Source organism: Danio aesculapii, chromosome 5, assembly GCF_903798145.1.
Source record: "Danio aesculapii chromosome 5, fDanAes4.1, whole genome shotgun sequence".
Taxonomy (NCBI): domain Eukaryota; kingdom Metazoa; phylum Chordata; class Actinopteri; order Cypriniformes; family Danionidae; genus Danio; species Danio aesculapii.
Genome location: NC_079439.1, coordinates 30,108,245 through 30,129,353, shown reverse-complemented (window position 1 = coordinate 30,129,353; position 21,109 = coordinate 30,108,245). Strand labels below are relative to the sequence as shown.

Genomic DNA, 21,109 nt, shown 5'->3' with positions numbered 1-21,109 from the left:
TTAGATCTGTGATGGTGGGGTGGATGTTGGGATCAACTTAGATGTTACTGTAATTTCACAACATCTGAGAAACTCGGAAAAAAAAAAAAAAAAAAAAAAAAAAAAAAAGTATCCTTCTGAGTGTGGAAATGCGTTGGAGAGTATGTAGGGCGAGATGGGCAGTCTGATGTCTGGGAGGGTGGGATGCCTTTAATAAGAAGGCCGGTTTGTGAATTAGCAATAGAATCATAGTTTGTGTGAATGCAAGTATGTGATGAATAGACTGATTGTTTGCGGGGGCAAACGGGAATGAAGTGTTATGTGGGGAATAAAATGTTTGGATGTGTTCTGTGGTGAGGAACTATTGAGATATTCTGGGGTTACTTCCTAAAATATATTTATAGGTGTTGATGCAAATCATGTATGTGGGAATGTCATCTTCAAAGGAGGGATGAGGTCAGGTGCGGCTCTGCTTCTGGTACCAGTTTCTAGAAACAAAAGCAAGAAAGGGAATCAGCAATTTCCTTATATAATTAGGAACATGTACAACAGTTATAAATTAATTAATTAATTTTTTTTTTTTTTTTTTTGAAGTCCGAATGAAGAGATGGAGAAGCTGCCTTTAAGCATGATAATGATAACGCCTTTTGTTAGTGCAGTGGACAGCGGCTTCATTGTAACGGCAAATGAGAATTTTTTGGAGGCGGACTATTAATTTCTCCGCGATATGGTCCGTTGGTAGCGCGTCGGCAGTCCTGATAACATCCCTCTAAGCCTACGCCGGGGGCGGCGTCTGTGTATTAAAGATATGTACTGAGGATGAAATTGGATCGTTTATAAATGAGTGGGCAGCAATTCCAGCGCTTAGGAAGAAAAGCTGGTCGCACGCCTTAAGCGCTGTTCGGTGACGTGCTGCGTTGCGCCATGCATTTAGAATTCAAAACAAATGTTCTATCAGGGTGCGCGTCGGGGCTGTCCGCAGTGCTTAGTCACAATTCAGGACTCTTTGTATTCTGCCGCGCCACGGAGCGCTATGTAAATAGTTTAGTTTAAATGACATATGAATTTGCGTGTCTGGTGTGCATTAGCCTTCCCCCTGTCATGTGCGCACCCCGTCGCCGCGTTGAGCGGTGCCTCCGGTGCGCGACGCCCTTCAGACCGAGTTGATATGGCAGAGATCGGATAGAGATATATTCTCATCTAATCCGGGGACTGATGCTGCGAGTTGGAGGTGCATGACGAAAAGGTGTCCCGGCAGGATAATGCGCGTGTGAGTTTTGATGTCCTAAGATGGACAGTTTGTGCTTAGCGCAATCTTTTCTTTTCAAGAATATATAAGGGAACTAAATTTCAGTCGATTTATTTAGGTATGCATGTATGCAATTCTGCGAATCCAAATTGATGCTTAGGAATTTTATAGAAGTGCTTGAGCCGGAGGTTCTTCCACGATGGAAATGCCAATATTAGAAAGACTTGTCACTTTCTTATATCTTCAGATATATTATACCTTCAGAACTTATATCTCTGTCACTAAGAGATACGTGTAAACGTCTAGTAGATAAACTACGTGCGAACGCCGTAGTTATTGGCGAGAATCCCGCAAATAGTTCTGAAGTATATGTGGTTACTTCTGCGTCCGAATGATAGACAGACTGCGAAGTAGAATTGTGATGCCTGATTAATGCCAGAATCGGAGATACCAGAGATCAGGGTTTAATGGAATGACTTAAAAGGCGGGGGTGATGTCGACTGCGAAGCTTTGCAGCAGACTAGATTAATTAAATACCACGCCACAAACCAAGAAATCTCTTTAGGGCATCTTCGTTCGGCGTGATGAATAATGCTGAAAAAGGCGGAATTATGAGAAGATGAAAGATCCGTTATTAGACGTTTTTTAGAAACGTTCTAATGCCCATTTCAGTAGGCTAATGTGAATGTGCTTGACGAAGCAGCAAGAATGAGGGGATCGAACATGAATTTATTGTCGATCTCTTTTTCTATAATAGCTCTGTGATTTCTGGTTCAGCGTTGGTGGAGCGCTGGGAAGGGAGCGCCAAGATACCGGGCTTGGATCCGTTATACAGACCTGGAATGAGAAATTCAGAAAAATTAGGTCAGGGTGCAAACATAAATCAGTATAAAGATTAAAATGTTGACAAGTAATTTGTTTTCTTTAGACTTGGCTGACGGCGTGCCTGTCGCTGCAGTAGTAGCAAGTGTGAGAGGAGGGAGAGCTGGGTTTAGAGTGGTAAGGATTGCTGGAAGAGGAGGGCTGGCAGTTCTGTGACTGTCGTTTGTTGGATACGAGAGACGTATGATGACGCTGGAGAAGGTACGTGGCGGTTTGAAGTAGCGGGAGATGAGGATTGTATAAAACATTGTGCTCTGGCTGGAGTAGCTAGGCCTTTGGCCTCTTACTGGAGCCTCAGTCTCGGGCAGACTTCCAGGCTGAGCTGGGTGTTGTTGAGATGGGGCTGATGTTTCAGGGAGCGCGGAGCTTTCTTTCTTGCCCGTTGCTGCGCTGTTGTGATCTCCGCCGCCTCCGTTGTTGTTTTCGTTGTAGTTGACGACGATATTATGATGATGATGATGATGATGATGATTGAAAATAGTAGGAGGTTGGTTTGTCCGTGAGTAGCTTTCGGAAGAGCTGGAGCGGACTTGTCGTTAGTTTCTTCGGAAAACGAAGATAAGAGAGTAGTTCTAGCTAGGCTACTTATAGTGAGTTGGGGTTAATCTGATTGGCTAACTAGTGAATGTAGATGAGTGGCCAGCTGCAGTCAATCATATCACGTGCTCCTCTCGAAATTAGTTTGAAAACTTCACGTAGTGAACTCATCAAGGGTTAATGAGGAGGAAGAGGATATTTGTAGAATGTGCCACTGCAGAATGAGGATCAAAGATGATGAAAAATTAGCATGATTTTCATCTTAACTGTTTACATTGGTCACATTGCAAAGCATCAGTTCTCTATCGGATATAATACCAGATATGAAAGTGGGACAAATAGGAATGGAAAAGATCAGATTTCATGCGGGTTGTGCTGTTCACAATGTCATGACACAAACTGATCTGATTCACATGTGGACCAAAAAATCTGATTTGGGTCACATTTCCCTGCAGTGGGAACATGGCCAATGATTGAAAGATTCAAAATTTGGATGTCAGGAGTAGTTGATACAGGAGTTGGGTTGATAGTCAATGCCATCGCCGATGGTCGATAGACATCACAAGGCTGAGCCAGCATCGGGATCCTCCCCCCGTCGCAGCAGCAACCCGCTCACGGAAAAAACACACGGCCCCATTCACACTAATACATCTTAGTTTTAAAATGACGATCCACGTCCACGCTGGTGTTTCATCTATCATTTCTGAAAAGCCCTCCTTTCACACTATACCGCTGAATATGCACATCACGTGACCACATACACACTCTGTCATGTGCCGCAGCGTACGTGCGCATCTGAGCTCCAGCAATCAGCAGGTGCTTTGAGCACAAAACCCCAGAGGGCAGTGCACATCGGACAGTTTATCAAGGATGTACCTCTGGATCACTAGTTAGTTAGTTATTTAGTTTATATAGCACATTTTTTACAACACAACATTGCCCAAAGTGCTGAACACAATCAATACTAATTAAAATAAATCCTACATCACATACATGACAATTAAAACATAAGGCAAACACCTCTACATTAAAAAGGCTCAAATGCTAAAGAACAAAGATGCAGTTTCAGAAGCTTTGGACGATAATAGCAAAAGCCCAGTCTCCACTTCACTTACACCAAGACCTTGGTATTGATAGAATAAATTAATCAGAAGACCTTAGTGACCTACCAGGATTATATACCTGTAGGAGATCTGATAAGTAAGGTGGTGCCGGACCGTTTAAGGATTAAAAAACAAAAATTTATAGTTTAAAATCAATCCGTGACATAACAGGCAGCCAGCCCAGAGAGGAAAGAACTGGGGATATGTGCTCATACTTGCGAGTCCCTGTCAGAAGTCTCGCAGCAGCAAATTGGATTAATTGCAATCAATTCAGGGCATTTTGACTATTACCCACATACAAAGAGTTGCAATAGTCAAGTCTTCCCAAAATAAAAGCATGAATCACCTTCTCAAGGTCATTAAAAGACAGTAATTACTTCACTTTAACTTCACTTTTTCAGATAAACAAGAATGTTCACTTGGCATGTTTCTTACATATCTGCAAACATATCATGGTATTTTTATGCTTTAGAAGAGTCAAAAACGTACATACAGCACCTTTAAACACAAAATGTGTGGCGTATAAAAGGAATCAAATCAGTTTCTTGCAGTTTATTTTTTCCAACCATCACCTACAGTAGATAAGCTGCTCCAGATGTTTTAGAACAGTAAGAACTGAACTCAAAGGCACAGCAGTTGTTAAATGGTTTCCACCTACTGGCTAACATTGTTATAACATCTTGTGGGCCACATCACAGTTTTTCATTTGGGTTGACGACTTTCCCAAAGAAAAGGATGTTGTCATTTGTTTGATCCGTGATAAAGATCATGAATGGGCGATCAAATCTCAAAATACTCAATGGGTTGTAGAACTTTACTCTCACTTCAACTCCTGTCACTGCTGCTGCGGTGGTTCCTTGCTCATCTATATCCAGAGTGGCTTTATGCAAAACCTAAAAGTGAATCAAAAAGACTCCTCTTAAAGTCTTGTAATTGTATAATTAAGTCATGATTTAGGTTATATATAATGTCAGTGATGTGCTTAAAAACAAAGAGGTTTTCCTTTGTTTTTCCAAAGTGTTGTGTGTAATATTGTCAAAACAATCCCTGTCCCCAAATCTTCAAAATCTACAAAAGTTGCTGCGTGAGTGGATTCAGTTCTGATTCACAGAGTCTCATTTTTATTTGACCACATTCTTAGCTTGATTCAATTCAGTGAAAATAAATTGAATACAAATGCTGCTCATATTTCAGTAACACTTTAGTTACAGTAGGTCACGATTCATGCTATGAACAACGGCTTATTACCTGTTATTAAGATATCAACTGTTCATTAGTAGTTATAAACTATAATCTTATTGTGCATTCCTAATCCTACCCAAATCTAAACACATCTTTTACTAACTATTAATAAACAGTTGATTAGTGCACTGTAAAATCCGAAAATTAAGGTAACTCAAACTATTTGAGGAAACCGATTGCAACAAACTATTTAAGTTCAAAAACTAATCCTAATATGTACTGTGAACTTAATCTATTTGAGTAAACAAACCAATTTGAGCACAGTGAAGCACAATAAATGAAGAGAACTCAAACCAACTGAGTACTGTAAAACCTAATAAGTTAAGGCAACTCAAACTGTTTGAGGAAACAGATTGCTACAAGCCATTTGAGTTAAAAAACTAATCTATATGAGTACTATGAACTTACTCCATTTAAGTTGAAGTAATGAGGTATTTAATTAACTACCTATTACCTATTTAATTAACTATCTTAACTGCTTTTAATTACCCACAACACTGAGTTCAAAACTTTTTTCAAATATTTTTTCCAAAATATTCTCCAACTTTTATTGATGATTTTACAGAGCTGTTATCAATAGTAACCTCTGAATTTGACTATTTTACCATTGCTGGGGATTTTAATATTCACATTGATAATCCAGAAATCAATGCTGTAAAAGAACTGATGACTGTTTTGAACATTTTTGATTGACTCAGCATGTTCAAGGACCCACACACAATCATGGACACACTCTTGATCTACTTATAACTAAGGGTTTACACATTTCATCAACTGTTGTTAAGGATGTTGCACTATCTGATCATTTCTGTATTTTCTTTGACATATTGATCACTCCAGCTATTAAAGAGAGATCTGTCTCTGTCAGAAAGAGATGCATAAATGAGAACACTAATGAGCAGTTTATGAAGGCCATATCGCTAGCACCAAGTATATCTGCAGACTCTGTTGATTCTCTCCTTGATTTGTTTAACTCTAAAGTTTAGAATGTCATAGACGACATTGCTCCTGTTAGAGCCAAGAAGATAACTAGCAGGCAAAGGGGATCTTGGACAAGGTCACCAAGAGTACAAATGATGAAAAGATGAGCGTATGTGAAGAAAGACGAAACTAGTAGTCCATCATAATATCTATAAAGACAGTCTTCGTGCTTTTAAAATGGAACTAAGCACTGCTAGGCAGATTTTCTTTTCAAGCCTTATAAACAGCAACGTAAATAGTGCTTGTAAACTCTTTGCAACGATAAAGAGACTCACAACCCCCCCCAAACTTCAAGGGGTGTTTAGACAATTTTCAATCTGGTTTCAGACCACATCACAGTACAGAGAGCGCCCTTATAAAGATAATGAATGATATCCGCCTAAATACAGATTCAGGCAAACTAACAGTGCTGGTACTGCTCGATCTCAGTGCCGTGTTTGACACTGTCGATCACAGCATACTTCTGGATAGGCTGGAAAACTGGGTTGGGCTGTCTGAGACGGTCCTCAAATGGTTCAGATCTTACCTTGAAGGGAGAGGTTACTATGTCAGTATAGGTGACCATAGGTCGAGGTGGACACCCATGACATGTGGAGTCCCACATAGGCTTGATTCTGGCACCTCTCCTGTTCAACCTTTATATGCTTCCTCTGAGCCAAATAATGAGAAAGAAACAAATCTCCTACCACAGCTATGCTGATGACACTCAGATCTACCTAGCATTACTGCCTAATGACTACAGCCCCATTGACACCCTTTGCCAATGCATTGATGAAATTAACAATTGGATGTGCCAAAACTTTCTTCAGTTAAACAAAGAGAAAACTGAAGTGGTTGCGTTTGGGAACAGAGATGAGGTTCTCAAGGTGAATGCGTACCTTGGCTCTAAGGGTCAAACAACAAAAAATAAGGTCAAGAATCTTGGTGTGACTCTGGAGTCAGATCTGAGTTTCAATAGTCATGTCAAAGCAGTTAGTTAATCAGCATACTATCATCTCAAAAACATTGCTAGAATTAGATGCTTTGTTTCCAATGAAGACTTAGAGAAACTTGTTCATGCTTTTATCAGCAGCAGGGTGGATTACTGTAACGGCCTCCTCAAAAAGGCCTTCCCAAAAAGACAGTCAGACAGTTACAGCTCATCCAGAACGTTGCGGCCAGAATTCTGACCAGAACCGGGAAATCAGAGCACATCACACCTGTCCTCAGGTCTTTACACTGGCTCCCAGTTACATTCAGAATAGATTTTAAAGTATTATTACTGGTCTATAAATCACTAAATGGCCTAGGACCTCAATACATTACAGATATGCTCACTTAATACAAACCTAAAAGATCACTCAGATCTCTAGGATCAAATAAACTAGAAATTCCAAGAGTTCAGTCAAAGCAGGGTAAATCGGCTTTCAGCTACTACGCCCCCCGCTGGTGGAATCAGCTTCCAGAAATGATCAGATGTGCTCCAACATTAGGCACATTCAAATCAAGACTGAAAACACATCTGTTTAGCTGTGCCTTTACTGAATGAGCACTGTGCTACGTCCGACAGATCACACGATTATGTTTTTCTCTTATTTTTCATTCTTTTATAACACATTTTATCTGTTTTTATGCTTATTTGTTTTATTTTTTTAACCATTTTTATTATTTGTTTTTAATTTTCTTATACTTGTTTTTTTATTCCTGTTTGTGTAAAGCACTTTGAATTGCCACTGTGTATGAAATGTGCTATATAAATAAACTTGCCTTGCCAAATGAGTAGAATTAACTTTCAGTAGATTTTGAGTTAACCACGCTCATTTCATTTGATAAAGTTGACTGTTGGGTTTTACAGTATAGTTTATTTAGCTGGTAGTGTTAATTAATGGTTTGTTAATAACATAAATTGGGACCTAAAGTGTTACCCATATTTCTAAAATTAAAGGGTAAACATCATCTGTAAATAATCTTTTCAGAACACTGTTGACTTGACCTTTGACTTTAAATAGAGATGGATTTGAGACTTTACCTTTGAAACGAAGATCCTTTCCTCTGAAACTCCTGTGAAGTCTGCTTTATCTGAAAACATATCAGCTATTCCCATTCCCTTCAAAATATCCTTCAGGGAGTATGATGTTTTCAGAGAGAGCTTGGGGACGTAGATGTCAACGTCACTGCAGGAACAAAAAAGTAACTGGTTAAAGATGACTGGGTAATCCATATGATGAAAGCACTAAACTTAAAACACTTGAATGAAACAATTGGGATGGTCTTAATTTTGATGAAGACAACAAACTTTTTAATGGCACTACTCTTCCACTTTTCAATGTGCTGTCTAGAGATTGTCATCTCTAGACCTTTGATGGTTTTTCGCTCATCTGGGACAGCCAGAAACATAGAGAAGGAATCATTGTAGTCAAGACAGAGGACTTTAGTGGACAGTTCAGCATCATAATAGACTTTGAGGTATTCATACTGATGCATCATTTGCACTGGAACGGTGGTCTTGTCATCTATATGAAATGTACTCTCACTGGTTCTTTGTGGGTTAAAAGGCTTGTCCCATTTTCCTTCAGAAGAAAGAGTGGAATTATTTAAGAACATCTAATACTATTTCCATAACTCCAGTACTTTGTGACTATTGTGTATAGCTGTGCACTTACAGTACCTTTAAAATATATGTATGTGAGAAGAAACATAAAAGTATCTGTTTCCAGATTATTGACAGCTTGACTGATTTTCCCATGTGTTTTTTCCTCCACATATTTATTAATTTGATCTACTGTTTCTTTGACACTGAAATCTACAGTGAAGCCATCAGAGTGGTAAAACTCCTTCATGTCCTGCAGAAACTTGGAATGAGGCTTAAATCGGTCGCTTGCATAAAGAGCAGTGCCGACATCGATGTCCACTCTTGTCCTATTGTCGATATCTTCCAGGAGACTGTGAAACAGCTGGTGCATTTCTTCAGTGCTGAAGATTGAGCTGTTGTGGCCAATGCCACTGAGAAGCTGCTGTTTGGTGTCTCCACCGGCTCCTAAAGACAGCTCAGAAAGGGCCATAGACACACTGAACGGAGAGAAGAAGATGTTTTTGGACTGATAATCAGGCATTTTTATAAGCCTCTTGTACAGGTGAAAAGCAAAATCGTTGTTCATGTTTATCAATGACGGGAGTTTAGCGCTAATGGGAGGTTGTTGTAAAGTCTCTTGATTCCCACAGACAACTATTGCAAAACCACAAATCCACAAAAATACACCGTTCCATTCCATGGTTTTATTTGAAGGCTCTGAGGGGAAATAGAACAGAAAGAGTTTAACATGTTGGTGACAAAGAGGACATGTTCATGACAGTTTGACGCATCAGTGATGATGAACATTTAATCATATCGCTGTATTTTTTTCTTTTACAAGATCAGATTTACATATATTTATCAAACAAAACAACTATTCATTATTTCAGATCTCAATAACAGAAATGTCCTACCTCTTTAGACAACTGTTGTTCCTCTTTCGTCAAACTATACTGAGTTATAAAGCCTGTGCTCTTACGGTTGGTCATAAAACAACCTTTAGTCTGTTTACTTTATAAAACAAATTATTAACTTCTAAGAAAGCCCTCAAATCCACAGTCAATAAATGGTTGCAAGGCTATCAGTATTTAACCTTAATGAGGAGATGACAGTTGAATAATTGATATTAATAATATGATATGAATAAAATATGGCTAAAATATATAAAAAATACCCATATTTTATCAAAATTAAATATGATTTTAAATATTTTTACCATTTTCCATTACAATTTGTAAAACCATTTCGTGGTTACTATGACTTGACACAAGGACATAAAAACTCCAAATTATTTAAATAATTAATCCAAAAATAAGGATTAATATGTCATGGACATTGGCGGAATTAAAAGTTGTCACTTTTACTTCATTTAATAAATAATAGCTGGTTAATTTTACTGAATTATAAAACGTGAAAATGTTTTGACATTTATATAGATTTTCATATGACTAATGGTGGTTGCTGGGTGTGATGCAGTTAATGCAAATAGTATTTTAATTTTTTTGATGTGCCAATTTATGAGTTATATTGTAATGCAGTTAGAGTAAATCCTGGGTACATCAACAAATGAGTGATAAAGAGACATTGATCCACTTTCTAAACACACAGTGACTGTTTAGGCTGGGTGAAGGGAAGGGAAGCCATTCACTCTTTAAACACCAGCAAATTCTTTAGTTAAAAGGATTTTAGTTTACTTTTATTTATTTGCCCTTACTGAATGCTGCAGTCAAAGACAAAGACTAAAACAATGTGCTTGCACAACATCCAACAACTCTCTGAAATTCTCCCTAAATTAGAAGACGATTCCCAGCATTATCTACAGCAGGGGTCACCAACCCTGTTCCTGGAGAGCTACCTTTCTGCAGATTTCAGGTGCAACCCTGATCAAACACACCTAAACCAATTAATTAGGACCTGAAGCAGCACTTGATAATTACAGACAGGTGTGTTTAGTCAGGGTTGCTACTGAAATCTGCATGAAGGTAGCTCTCCAGGAACAGGGTTGGTGACCTGTGATCTACAGTATCACTACAGTAACAATCTCAAAATTCGTAACTTTTGATTTAGTGGCTATTTTGTAGGAATTTGTATGATTTCATTTGTACAATTTAGTACGATCTGCTTATCCCTCAATGACGGGTTGGGTGCCACGCCTCCTGTTTAAAATTTTACATTTTTGTAAGACTAAACTCGTACGAATTAGCCACTAAACTGACAAAACGTAAAATACTTGCGTTTCCTTGTGAGATCAGGCTGACAGTATTGATGGCGATTTCTTAAATTAGATGAAATATTACCAAAATACCATCAAGTGCCTGCAACCTTTTTTTTTCTCTCAAACCTTAAAGGTGCAGCATGTAAGTTTGACCCAGTGTTGAACTAGGCATTGCATTCCTGGATTAAAACAAATGCAAGTGCAGGTTGCCAGATTGAGGACCAGCAGGAGTGAGTCTGACAATTGAGCCTAAAGGCTGATTTAAACTTATTCTATATAAAAGCAACGGCATGCAACAAGGAATATTTTCCATATTAAAAGGAGTTTTGTTCTAACCAGCACCTGAAATTTATATTTTAGAAACGGCTTCTATTTTTTTGCAGTTTTCATTTTTTAACAATGATAACCTCAGGTACACCTCATGTTCTTTATTTAGTGTTAAATACTATGTGAATTCTGAATGCCATTTTACGACATTTATTGCCATACTACTGAAGGTCACATGATTTTGTTATAAGAGATCATGTGATGTTTCCCAGAGATGGGTTGCAGTTGGAAGGGCATCCGCTGTGTAAAACATGTGCCGCATTAGTTAGTGGTTCATTCCGCTGTGGCAACCCCGGATTAATAAAGGGACTAAGCTGAATAGAAAATGAATGAATGATCATGTGATGATAAAAATGTCTGTGAATGAACAAACCAGCAGGTTGCGCTCATTGTAAAACATCAACGCCATAATTTCAGTAATTTTGGTGTTATTTTAATATTAATGACCTCCAGAACTGTCAAGAGCGTCTGTGCTCTGCATGGGTCCCATGGCTTCAAATGCTATCACAGGTTTGAGTGTCGTCATTATCTTCTGAGGCGCAAGTCATTTATTAAATAAAGAAAAGATTTACGCAGCTTCTCCTTCAGCAGCAAATGACATTTTTACTGTTGATATTTGCCTCTAGTTAATCAGAAAGTGACAATTTTGTTCGCTTTGACTCGTTTAATGGAAACGCTGCTTTATTTGCATGCATTATATGTGATATTCCTGTTTTGTGCATAAAGTTAATTCGCATTTCTGGATGGGAACATAGCTATTGTAACATGAAAGTAGCCTAGTTTGTCAAAAGAACAGTCTCCCATAACCCCATAAATGGCTTTATTGTCTGGATTGTACATTACATTCTTTAAATCGTAACTGTAGACATCAGTAGTTCTTCAAAGTCAAGATTCCTTAAAACATCCTTTAATGTCTCAATGTTTGGCCATACAGTAACTACAAGTTCTACCAACATTAAACGACATGCTAAATCCACCTATTAAATTAGAGGAAAGGTTATCAGCAGATATAGTTGCAATGACTGCACAAACATTTTTTTTAACCATCAAGAACATTATTTACTTCTGATGGAGCTTTTTTCAGATCATCCATCGATGGCAGTCCAAATTCTTTCACATAGCAGTAGTGGACAAGTAAACCTAAATAAAGATGTGTTAACTGAGAGCAATAATTTGCACTTGGAGATTACATATATACTTCAAATTCATCTTCATAATGAAGACTGATCCCTCTAAGACCCCAGTGAAAGACGAGTCCTCACATTGATCCTGAAGGGCCAGCCTGTACACCAGCCGGTGACCTCCCCATCTGTCACCTCGTCCACGATGAACGTCCAGTGTTCTCCAGCCTCCGGTGCCTAGACTGCAGCTCTACACAAGACGTTTGGCCATAGGAGAAATGGTCGTGCCCAACTGAGCCTGGTTTCTCTCAAGGTTTTTATCCTTCACTTTCGCCAATTGGTGAAGTTTTTTCCTCGCCACTGGCTTGCATGGTTCGGGACTTGTGGAGCTGCTTATCGATGTATTTGCTCTTCAGTGTTTGGACTTTCAGCAGTGAATATTAAACCACACTGAACTGAACTTAAACTCTGAAAACTGGACTGATACTGATTTCAATTTACTATAATCTTCGATATGAAGCTGCTTTGACACAATCTACATTGTCAAAATACTATAGAAATAAAGATGAATTGAATTTAATTGAACTTTAAATTAACTGCAAAGAAAAAAAAGTGCGTTTTTTCTAAATTAAGTCCATCTGGATAATCCTCTAGAACCGCCAACAGATAATTCCTCTGAAGCCATTGAAGTGTCGATGCTGAAAGTTTTTCTCATCCAGCTACATGACTCAGCTACCTTCATCACTGGGAAATAGTCACAGAGATGTGCAGCGACATTCTCCTTTATTCCATCAAGTGTCAGTTAGTTGTCAGACACAAAACTCTCCAAAGCAGGGAAGTCTGAAAAATCACCTGTGTTGCTTTTGAATTCAAACAACTCCAACTTTTTTCAGCAGTGCACTGATTTTGTCCTGCATGTCAAAGGCATTGACGGAGAGTTTCTGTTAGAGCTGGGCGATATGGCAAAAATGTATATCACGATATATTTCTTAATTTCGGTCGATACAATATAATTCCGATATCGATGTGGACAATATTAAAAAAGCCAGGAAAAAACTGCCAAAAACGAACACAAAGGATGTCTGTACCAACACATGTCTGCAAACTGGATTTGCAAAGTCTATAATACTTCCAGGCTCTTACAACTTTTTTAAAAAAGAAAAAAAAGTTACAAGAAAATTTGTTTACTTTTTATTTGTATTTAGCCTTTACAAACAAGAAATGTGAAATAATTAGCCTGACCAACGTGATGAACAGAAATTTTTATCAGCGTTTTTTTTTTTTTGTATATGCTGAATATTTAACGATCAAAATAATACCAAAAATAGGCTACATTAATATTTACAATATAAAAGAGTAGTTTGAGTATATTCATATTCTGGTTGCTTTTCATCTTGAACGTCCTTTAAGGGTTCTATCTGACTATTTATATTTATGTATGTAATTACCTAATTAAATTAAAAGGTTTAACATAAAATAGTTCTTATATATTTGATATAGTCTATTAATATAGACTAATATTTTATATTATTTTATATAACATGTGTTCGTTATTTACCAGATTTAATACTTCTGTTAATCTCATTCTTTCTATTTTATCAGCTTTGCAATAACCAGATTCCTGATAAATATGTTTGTGAAGTTTATTTTGTAAGTTTGTGCGAGTGATATATGCCAGCATGCAGCGAGTTTATTTGTATGTGAGTGTTAATTTGGGTATTTATGTGATGATCGAGTACATGCAAGGATTAAGTTTATATGTATGTGCGTGTGTTAATGTGGGAGTATATGCAAGGATCGAGTTTATATGTATGTGCGTGTGTATGTATGTGTATGCATGTACTGTATATGCGCAAGTTTCATACACGTTTTGAACATTCAATAGTATAGGTTTATATGCAAGTAAATTATAGGTGTATATGCATGTGTTGATAAGCGAAGTAGCCACCTGTGTTTGCTTGCCTTCTCTTCTGACATCACTGGTTTCGGTGTCAGGAGGTGGATGGTGGTGATGGTGAGGCGACAGGTTGGCTTAAACTTTTATGATGACTTCTGACTCTCAGTATGATCTATTGGGTGGAACAGATTTGATGTGTTCCCGCTGCTAGTCGGCACCACTCTCCCGCACATTTTACAGAGCACCGAAACTATAAGTTTATTGGAGCTTAAATAGCCGAACCACTTCCACACAGCTGCATTCGTCTTTCCTCTCTAATCAACTACTTTCATCTGCATTCTTAGTCGTGGAAGCTTGGTCATTCACATCTGTGTTTAGGGCACTCATTTTGTAGCTAAAACTTTCTGCAAACCTAACCAACTGCTGAGAGCTGGCAGCAGCGTGTCTGTGATGTACGTCATCACGCAAGTGACATCACGCTCTTTCTGATGGCTGAGCACTAAAAGTCATTCAGTGACAAATTATATAATGTATAAAATGTTATATATATATATATATATATGCAAATATATATCGAAATACCGGAAATGGGGTTAAAAATTATATCACCGTTAATGAAAAAAAATCTATCGCAATATATATTGATATCAAATTGTTGTCCAGCCCTAGTCTTTGTAGTCCAAATTCAGTTTGTTTAAATGTGAAAAATTGTCAGACAAGTATACCAGCTGACTGAGCCACACAGTATCTTTAAAGTCTTAAATGTCTGGGCAAATTTGGACATCTTTGTATTTTGAAAAGCCCCAAAAGCACCCTTCCTCTTGAAAGCCACCTTAATTTAGTATGAAGCAAGAGTTGAACATGCTTTACTGCCATTCTCCTTACAGAGCGGACAAAATAAGCAGGCATTCATCAGGCTGGCATTAATGAAGTTTACAGTTTTCACAACACAGACTTCTGGTCTTCAGGGATGCTCTTCACTGCCAGCGTCTCATAATAGATGCTGCAGTGAATCCAGCACAACTCAGGTGCCAGTTCTCAGATGCGAGCAGCTGCTTCACTGTGTCGACCTGTCATAGGCCCCGTTCCAACTTTACACACTCCCACACACTTTTTCCAGTCCTTTCCAGACTGTTATCTTAGATAAATGCTTCAATACCTGGAATATGTGCTGTGATGTAGTTTAGGTCTCAAGTGACTGGTAGAACAAAGTCTTCCTGAGCTGCACCATAATATTCATAACTCACATACTGTAAACCATTAAATTGGCCGACTCTGTGACATCTGTTGTCTCGTCAAGCTGTATGAAATATTGACTGTTTTTAATAAGCTCAATCTGTGTCTTTTTAACATCATCATCCATGGCTTTAATTCTTACCAGAATTGGTGATTCGGAGGCTGGCATGATATGAAGCTTCCTGTGCTCTGGTTATGGATGTACTGCAGGATTTTATGGTGGGCTTAAGTTCATTATGTTTTCTTAAAAAATAAAAATAAAACTCTGGTTTGTCCTTAAAGGTGCAGTATGCAAGTTTGACATCCAGTGATTGGACTAGGTATTGCAGTCCTGGATCAAAACACAAGCAATCACAGGTTGCCAGATTGAGGACCAAGAGTGAGTCTGATTATCGAGCCTCAACACTGATTTAAATCGTGATCTATATAAAAGCAATGGCACGTGATGGAAAGATTATTTTCCATATTAAAAGTTTTTACCCTAACCAACACTTCATATATATATATATATATATATATATATATATATATATATATATATATATATATATATATATATATATATATATATATGGCTTCTTTCTTGCCGCTGAACAGAAAACTGACAATGATCACCTCAGGTACACCTTGCATGCTTTATTCAGTGTTAAATACTAACAATGTAAGTTTGAATACCATTTTACATGACATTTATTGCCATACTACTGAAAGCAGCAGCAGATAGTTCACCTCAGATCTTGAAAATAAAATAAACGTTTGAAATTGAACTTTAGAACTGTAATAACTAACACATATCAGTATTTCAGCATGTACATTTAATAATGTTAAATAAATTTAATATGTATTAATTAGATTATAATCATTACCAGTGAGTGCATATTCTGTGCTTCTGAATGGCTGTTTTTACATTTCTGTCGTGTTTTGTCTAGTACAAACAGCCAAATTGCTTATCACTGCAAATCTCGTCATGTAGCATTTTGTTAGGACACAGGGTTACAATGTAACCTGCTCACCAAATGCTTACACTCATAATATTTATATTCATTATATTAAAAATCATTATATTAATCATTTCGGAGTGCTACTGTCTACCGGAGGTCGCATTTCGGTCACAGACGCATGCTTGGAGAGCCTTTCTGAATAAATGAATGAATGACATATGTTTTGCACCAATCTGGGGTGCTGAAATATAAATGGCTGAACTGGTAGAGGGCAGGTAAAAAAAAAACAAAGACAGCGTTCCAGCATGTAACGCCCATTTTCAAAGCAAAATATCTGACTTCAGCATTGTTTTTCAGATAAATGAGAATGTTCATGTTTCTTGAATATCTGCAAAAATATTATGATATTTTTTATGCTTTAGAAGAGTCAAAAACATACATACAGCACCTTTAAGCGCTGTGTTCTTGGTTGTGAGATGCCTTTTTATCAATGCATTGCTAAGAACTTTGCCACATACCAGACGCTGCACCCTGGGGTGTTTCACTTTTTGATGTATATTGAATTTGATGTATAGTTCAAGTCATAACTTCACTCTGTTTGGTGTTGTTCACTGCTGCTAGCAGATGTTATGAGGACTTTACCAGCATTGTTAGCAGTTGTTCTGTTCACTCTCATCCCCTTCTGTTCTTGTGCTCTCCTCTGCCAGATTGAGGCCACAATATCAGTTTTGCTAATCCTTTCATCATTTAGCCTCCTTGCAAACTTCCTAAGTGTTTTAACATTATTATTATCATTGTTTTTAATCCAGTGATTCCCCTGTGCACCACTAGAGGAAGCCAGTGTACCACTAGTGGCACCTGCACCACTCTGTCGTTCCCAAACTGGGGTTCCTTGGTGATTTCCAACAATCAAATTCATTTTTAAACTATTAAAATCACCATATTTTATCCATAACCCACAAAGAAAAAACAGTTAAACGTTACATGAAAAAAGCAATATACAAATAATAAGGCATCTGCCTTTCAAATTTTATATTTTTTGTGACGCCTGAGGTGATTATGTTTTATTAAAGACACTGCAAATTGATTTTATGGCACCAGGTTAAACTTTCTGACACCTTTACAGCACTCATGTACATTAAAAATAAATACAGGCCACAACTGAACATGGAGAATGGTCTCCAAGTGGCGTTCTTCAAAATTAAATGATGAATTGACTTGGGCCTAAGTGTGGGCCAGTGTGTAAGGTTTATAACCACCTCTGAGGATATTGAGAATTGTGAGTCACTGGCATTGTAATTCGGGGGGTCACGAATTGAAGAGTTTGGGAATCCCTGATCTAGATGATATGCTAGTAAAGTTCTAAAATAGTTTTGAAAAAACTGAACAGGAAATTAACATCATCTCAAATTTCTTGCTGCACTGATTGAGGCAAGTTGAATTTTTCTATCTGCATCTCAGAATCGAGGCAAAAGGTTATCTCTACATTTCTGCAACAGCTCATTCATGTTTGGGTGTGCCGAAAAAGCAGCAACATCAGTACAAGTTCCTCAACCTCAGTACATTCTTCCTCAAGGTGAAGGAGAAGGATTAGAAGTTGTAGTCTTTTGTAACACCATATGTTTACACTTTCAGTAATCATGACATCTAAAGGACTCATGCTTGGAAAATATTTTTTGACCATCATTAAGTGATTGCTATCATTAAGAAAAAAAAAGTGTATGCATCTCGACGAGCACAATAAAATATTGAAGTTTCGCTATGAACAAGGCTGGCAGCATGAGAAGTGCTGCTTTAAAATCAGTTCCTGGAACAAACGATATGTCATACAAACAAATGCATTTTTCTTGACCTGAACTTTTTCAGCATACACAAAAGCCAAATTTCACAGAAAATATTTTCACACATTTGCCTAAATCTGTGTTATAAATTTGAGTGCATTCTGCACACTCAAAACCACCAATAAATGCCTGAAATCGGAGGCAAATCAGTGCTCGTTCACATGAGCGACAATTATGCACATCCTATCACTAAACTGAACGCTACCTCAAAGTCATGCAGTGAGAAAACAACTGCGATCTGACTTAAATTATGCAGTGGGAAGCCATGGCTCCTTTACCCAGATAATCCATCCACATCATATTTGTGGCATATCAAGATGCTGTTTAGACGCCATGATTATTGCACAGATGCGCCTCAGGCTGGCCACGCTAAAAGGCCACACTAAAATCTGCATTTTTATCACAGAGCACAATGCAATAGATGTAAACAAAAATCTAGTATAATTATTTGCATTCATTTATTTTTTTTCGACTTAGTCCCAATATTATTAAACCGGGATCACCACAGTAGAATGAACCGCCAACTTATCCAGCATATGTTTTACGCAGCAGATGCCCTTCCAGCTGCAACCCATAAATAGGAAACATTCATACACACTCATACACTACAGACAATTTAGCCTACCCAATTCACTTGTACCACGTCTTTGGACTTGTGGGGGAAAAACTGGAGCACCCGGAGGAAACCCACGCGAACACGGGGAGAACACGCAAACTCCACACAGAAACGCCAAGTGATGTAGCCGAGGCTCAAACCACAGTGACCTTGCTGTGAGACGAACGTGCTACCCACTGCGCCATCCTTATTTGCATTTATTAAAACAATTTTTTTTCAGTGTCGACCTCAATTTATTACTGCATAACATTTAAGAACGGTGAACTTAAGCAACCTGAAGCAACTTTTTGCTGGCAGCATTTCAACCCGGTATCAGTGTCATATGGGGAAATACTAGTGTGTCTTAAATGTGATTCCTTTCCCTTGTTCTAAACAAACTAACATCTCCTTTTATTTGCCTTATTTTTCATGACGTTTCTTGAACAGCAGAGACGGTGTAATATAATCAGAAATCAGTCAGTTAAATAGACCTCAGTATTCAATCTGTTGTTCAACCATAAGCAGATGAAAACATATCTAATTGAAATAAACAATAAATGAAATAAACGATTGAATAAAAAAATCAATAAATCTCGAGATGTCCACCCCACCTTCAGCCACGGCAAAATCTTTTATTGAAAAGATGTGATAGATACATGACCAAAGCGAGATAAACAATCCTCTCAGAATAACCAATTGTTCCACCACACAGACAGGCTAACAATAAAATGTTATGCTTTAGATTATAGTTAACACCAGTTAATGCATTCAGTATAACTATTTTGCAGCATTTATTAATCATTGTTAATGTTAAATTACATGTAATGGTCACTTGTGCATTAGTTCATGGTGTTTTTACCATAAAGTTTGTCTATGTAAAAATTAATATCAACCAGGATTAATAAATGCAGTATCGTTCACGTTAACTATTGCATTAACTAAAGCGTACAACATTACAGCAAAGGGTTATGGGAGTTTCTATATTTCTACTACAATGTGTGGAGATTTCATTCAAATATAAAACATTTCTCCAACGTCTTTCAAACCAAAACAGGTCAAAGCTTAAAACTGTTAAAATTACATACAAACAACATAGAAAAAAGTACAAAGACGAAAAGATGAACTAGTGCAATCAAAGAAATCCATTTACAAGCCAAAGAATTGATCAATTCACATGGATATGTAAATGTTTTAGAAACGCAAACATAATAGCCTACAAACCACAACAACAGGTCACTGCTTGAGGGTTGAGTTAGAAAGCAAAAATGTTTATTTCCTCATTTTCTACTCCTCCTCTTTTTCAACGTTATGTTTTTTAGGCACCTGGAGAAAAAAATGTGATTAATAACATGCCAAAAATTAAGTATTACTTCAGGTTTACATTTAATCTGAAGAACTATAGCTTTTCTAAATTTGGTTTATGTTCTTTTAGTAATATACATGCATACCTTTGGTGTCTCTGTGTTTTTCTCACTCCTTCGACCTTCGAGTCTTCCTCTGTGTGGAGTTCTGCCATTAGGAAAATAGACTCATTTTAATTACTATTTTTCACAGTTATTATTTTTCTATTAACAATACTATAGAACAACAGAAGTAGTACTCGCGCATGTATATAAAACCAAAATACTGATTTAAAGACTGGATGCTGTCATATAATCCACCAGTCTCTTTTTTCATCTGACTTAGGTTCTGACCATTAAATTAAATCTGACATCTGATTTTATGACATAAATCCATATTATTTGTGTATTTTATTTTCATTTTCAATAGTGCTTTCATTATTAAAATTCACCTTAAGAATGACCAGATTGCAGGCAAAAAAGTATATTACAGCAAGCTGACGGTAAACACGTGATCTTACTGCCTAGGCATAATTTTCCATACAAGTCAGACTGATTCTGATATTTATTGTGCATACCTACTTAATCTGTAATGTATGTAGTTTTGTTTTTGAGCTGTCTATATATACGCACCGGCCACTTTATTAGGTACACCTTCTAGTATCGGGTTGGACCCCCTTTTACCTTCAGAACTGCCTTAATCCTTCATGGCATAGATTCAACCAGGTACTGGAAATGTTCTTGAGATCCCAATGGTGCTCTTTTGTATTGAGATCTGGTGACTTTGGAGGCCATTTGATTACAGTGAACTTATTGTCATGTTCAAGAAACCAATCTGAGATGTTTCGGACTTTATGATATGGTTATCCTGCTGGAAGTAGCCATCAGAAGATGGGTACACTGTGGTCAGAAAGGGATGAACATGGTCAGCAACAATACTCAGGTAGTCTGTGGCATTAACATAACATAACATAATGATCAATTGGTACTAATGGGCCAAAAGTGTGCCAAGAAAATATCCCCCACACCATTACACCACCACCACCAGCCTGAACCATTGATGCAAGGCAGG

The 21,109-nt window shown here is 37.5% G+C and overlaps 2 protein-coding genes across 2 annotated transcripts in view; both read right to left on the bottom strand.

Moving 5' to 3' along the window:
* Positions 1-4,287: 4,287 nt before the first annotated feature.
* Positions 4,288-9,237, bottom strand: LOC130229195 (serine protease inhibitor 2.1-like). The gene is made up of 4 exons (XM_056457868.1): positions 8,621-9,237; positions 8,249-8,522; positions 7,982-8,126; positions 4,288-4,643 (listed from the first exon to the last, which is right to left on the bottom strand). The coding sequence occupies exons 1-4, from the start codon at positions 9,222-9,224 to the stop codon at positions 4,443-4,445; spliced, it is 1,224 nt and encodes a 407-aa protein (XP_056313843.1). The 5' UTR covers positions 9,225-9,237; the 3' UTR covers positions 4,288-4,442.
* A 10,072-nt stretch (positions 9,238-19,309) lies between these two features.
* trafd1 (TRAF-type zinc finger domain containing 1) overlaps positions 19,310-21,109 on the bottom strand; it is an 11,661-nt gene continuing 9,861 nt past the window's right edge. The window contains exons 8-10 of the mRNA XM_056456789.1: positions 20,325-20,386; positions 20,146-20,206; positions 19,310-20,020 (exon numbers count right to left, since the gene is read on the bottom strand). Of these exons, the coding sequence (XP_056312764.1) occupies positions 19,982-20,020; positions 20,146-20,206; positions 20,325-20,386 (162 nt within the window). The 3' untranslated portion in view covers positions 19,310-19,981. The remainder of the gene's footprint in view (positions 20,021-20,145; positions 20,207-20,324; positions 20,387-21,109) is intronic.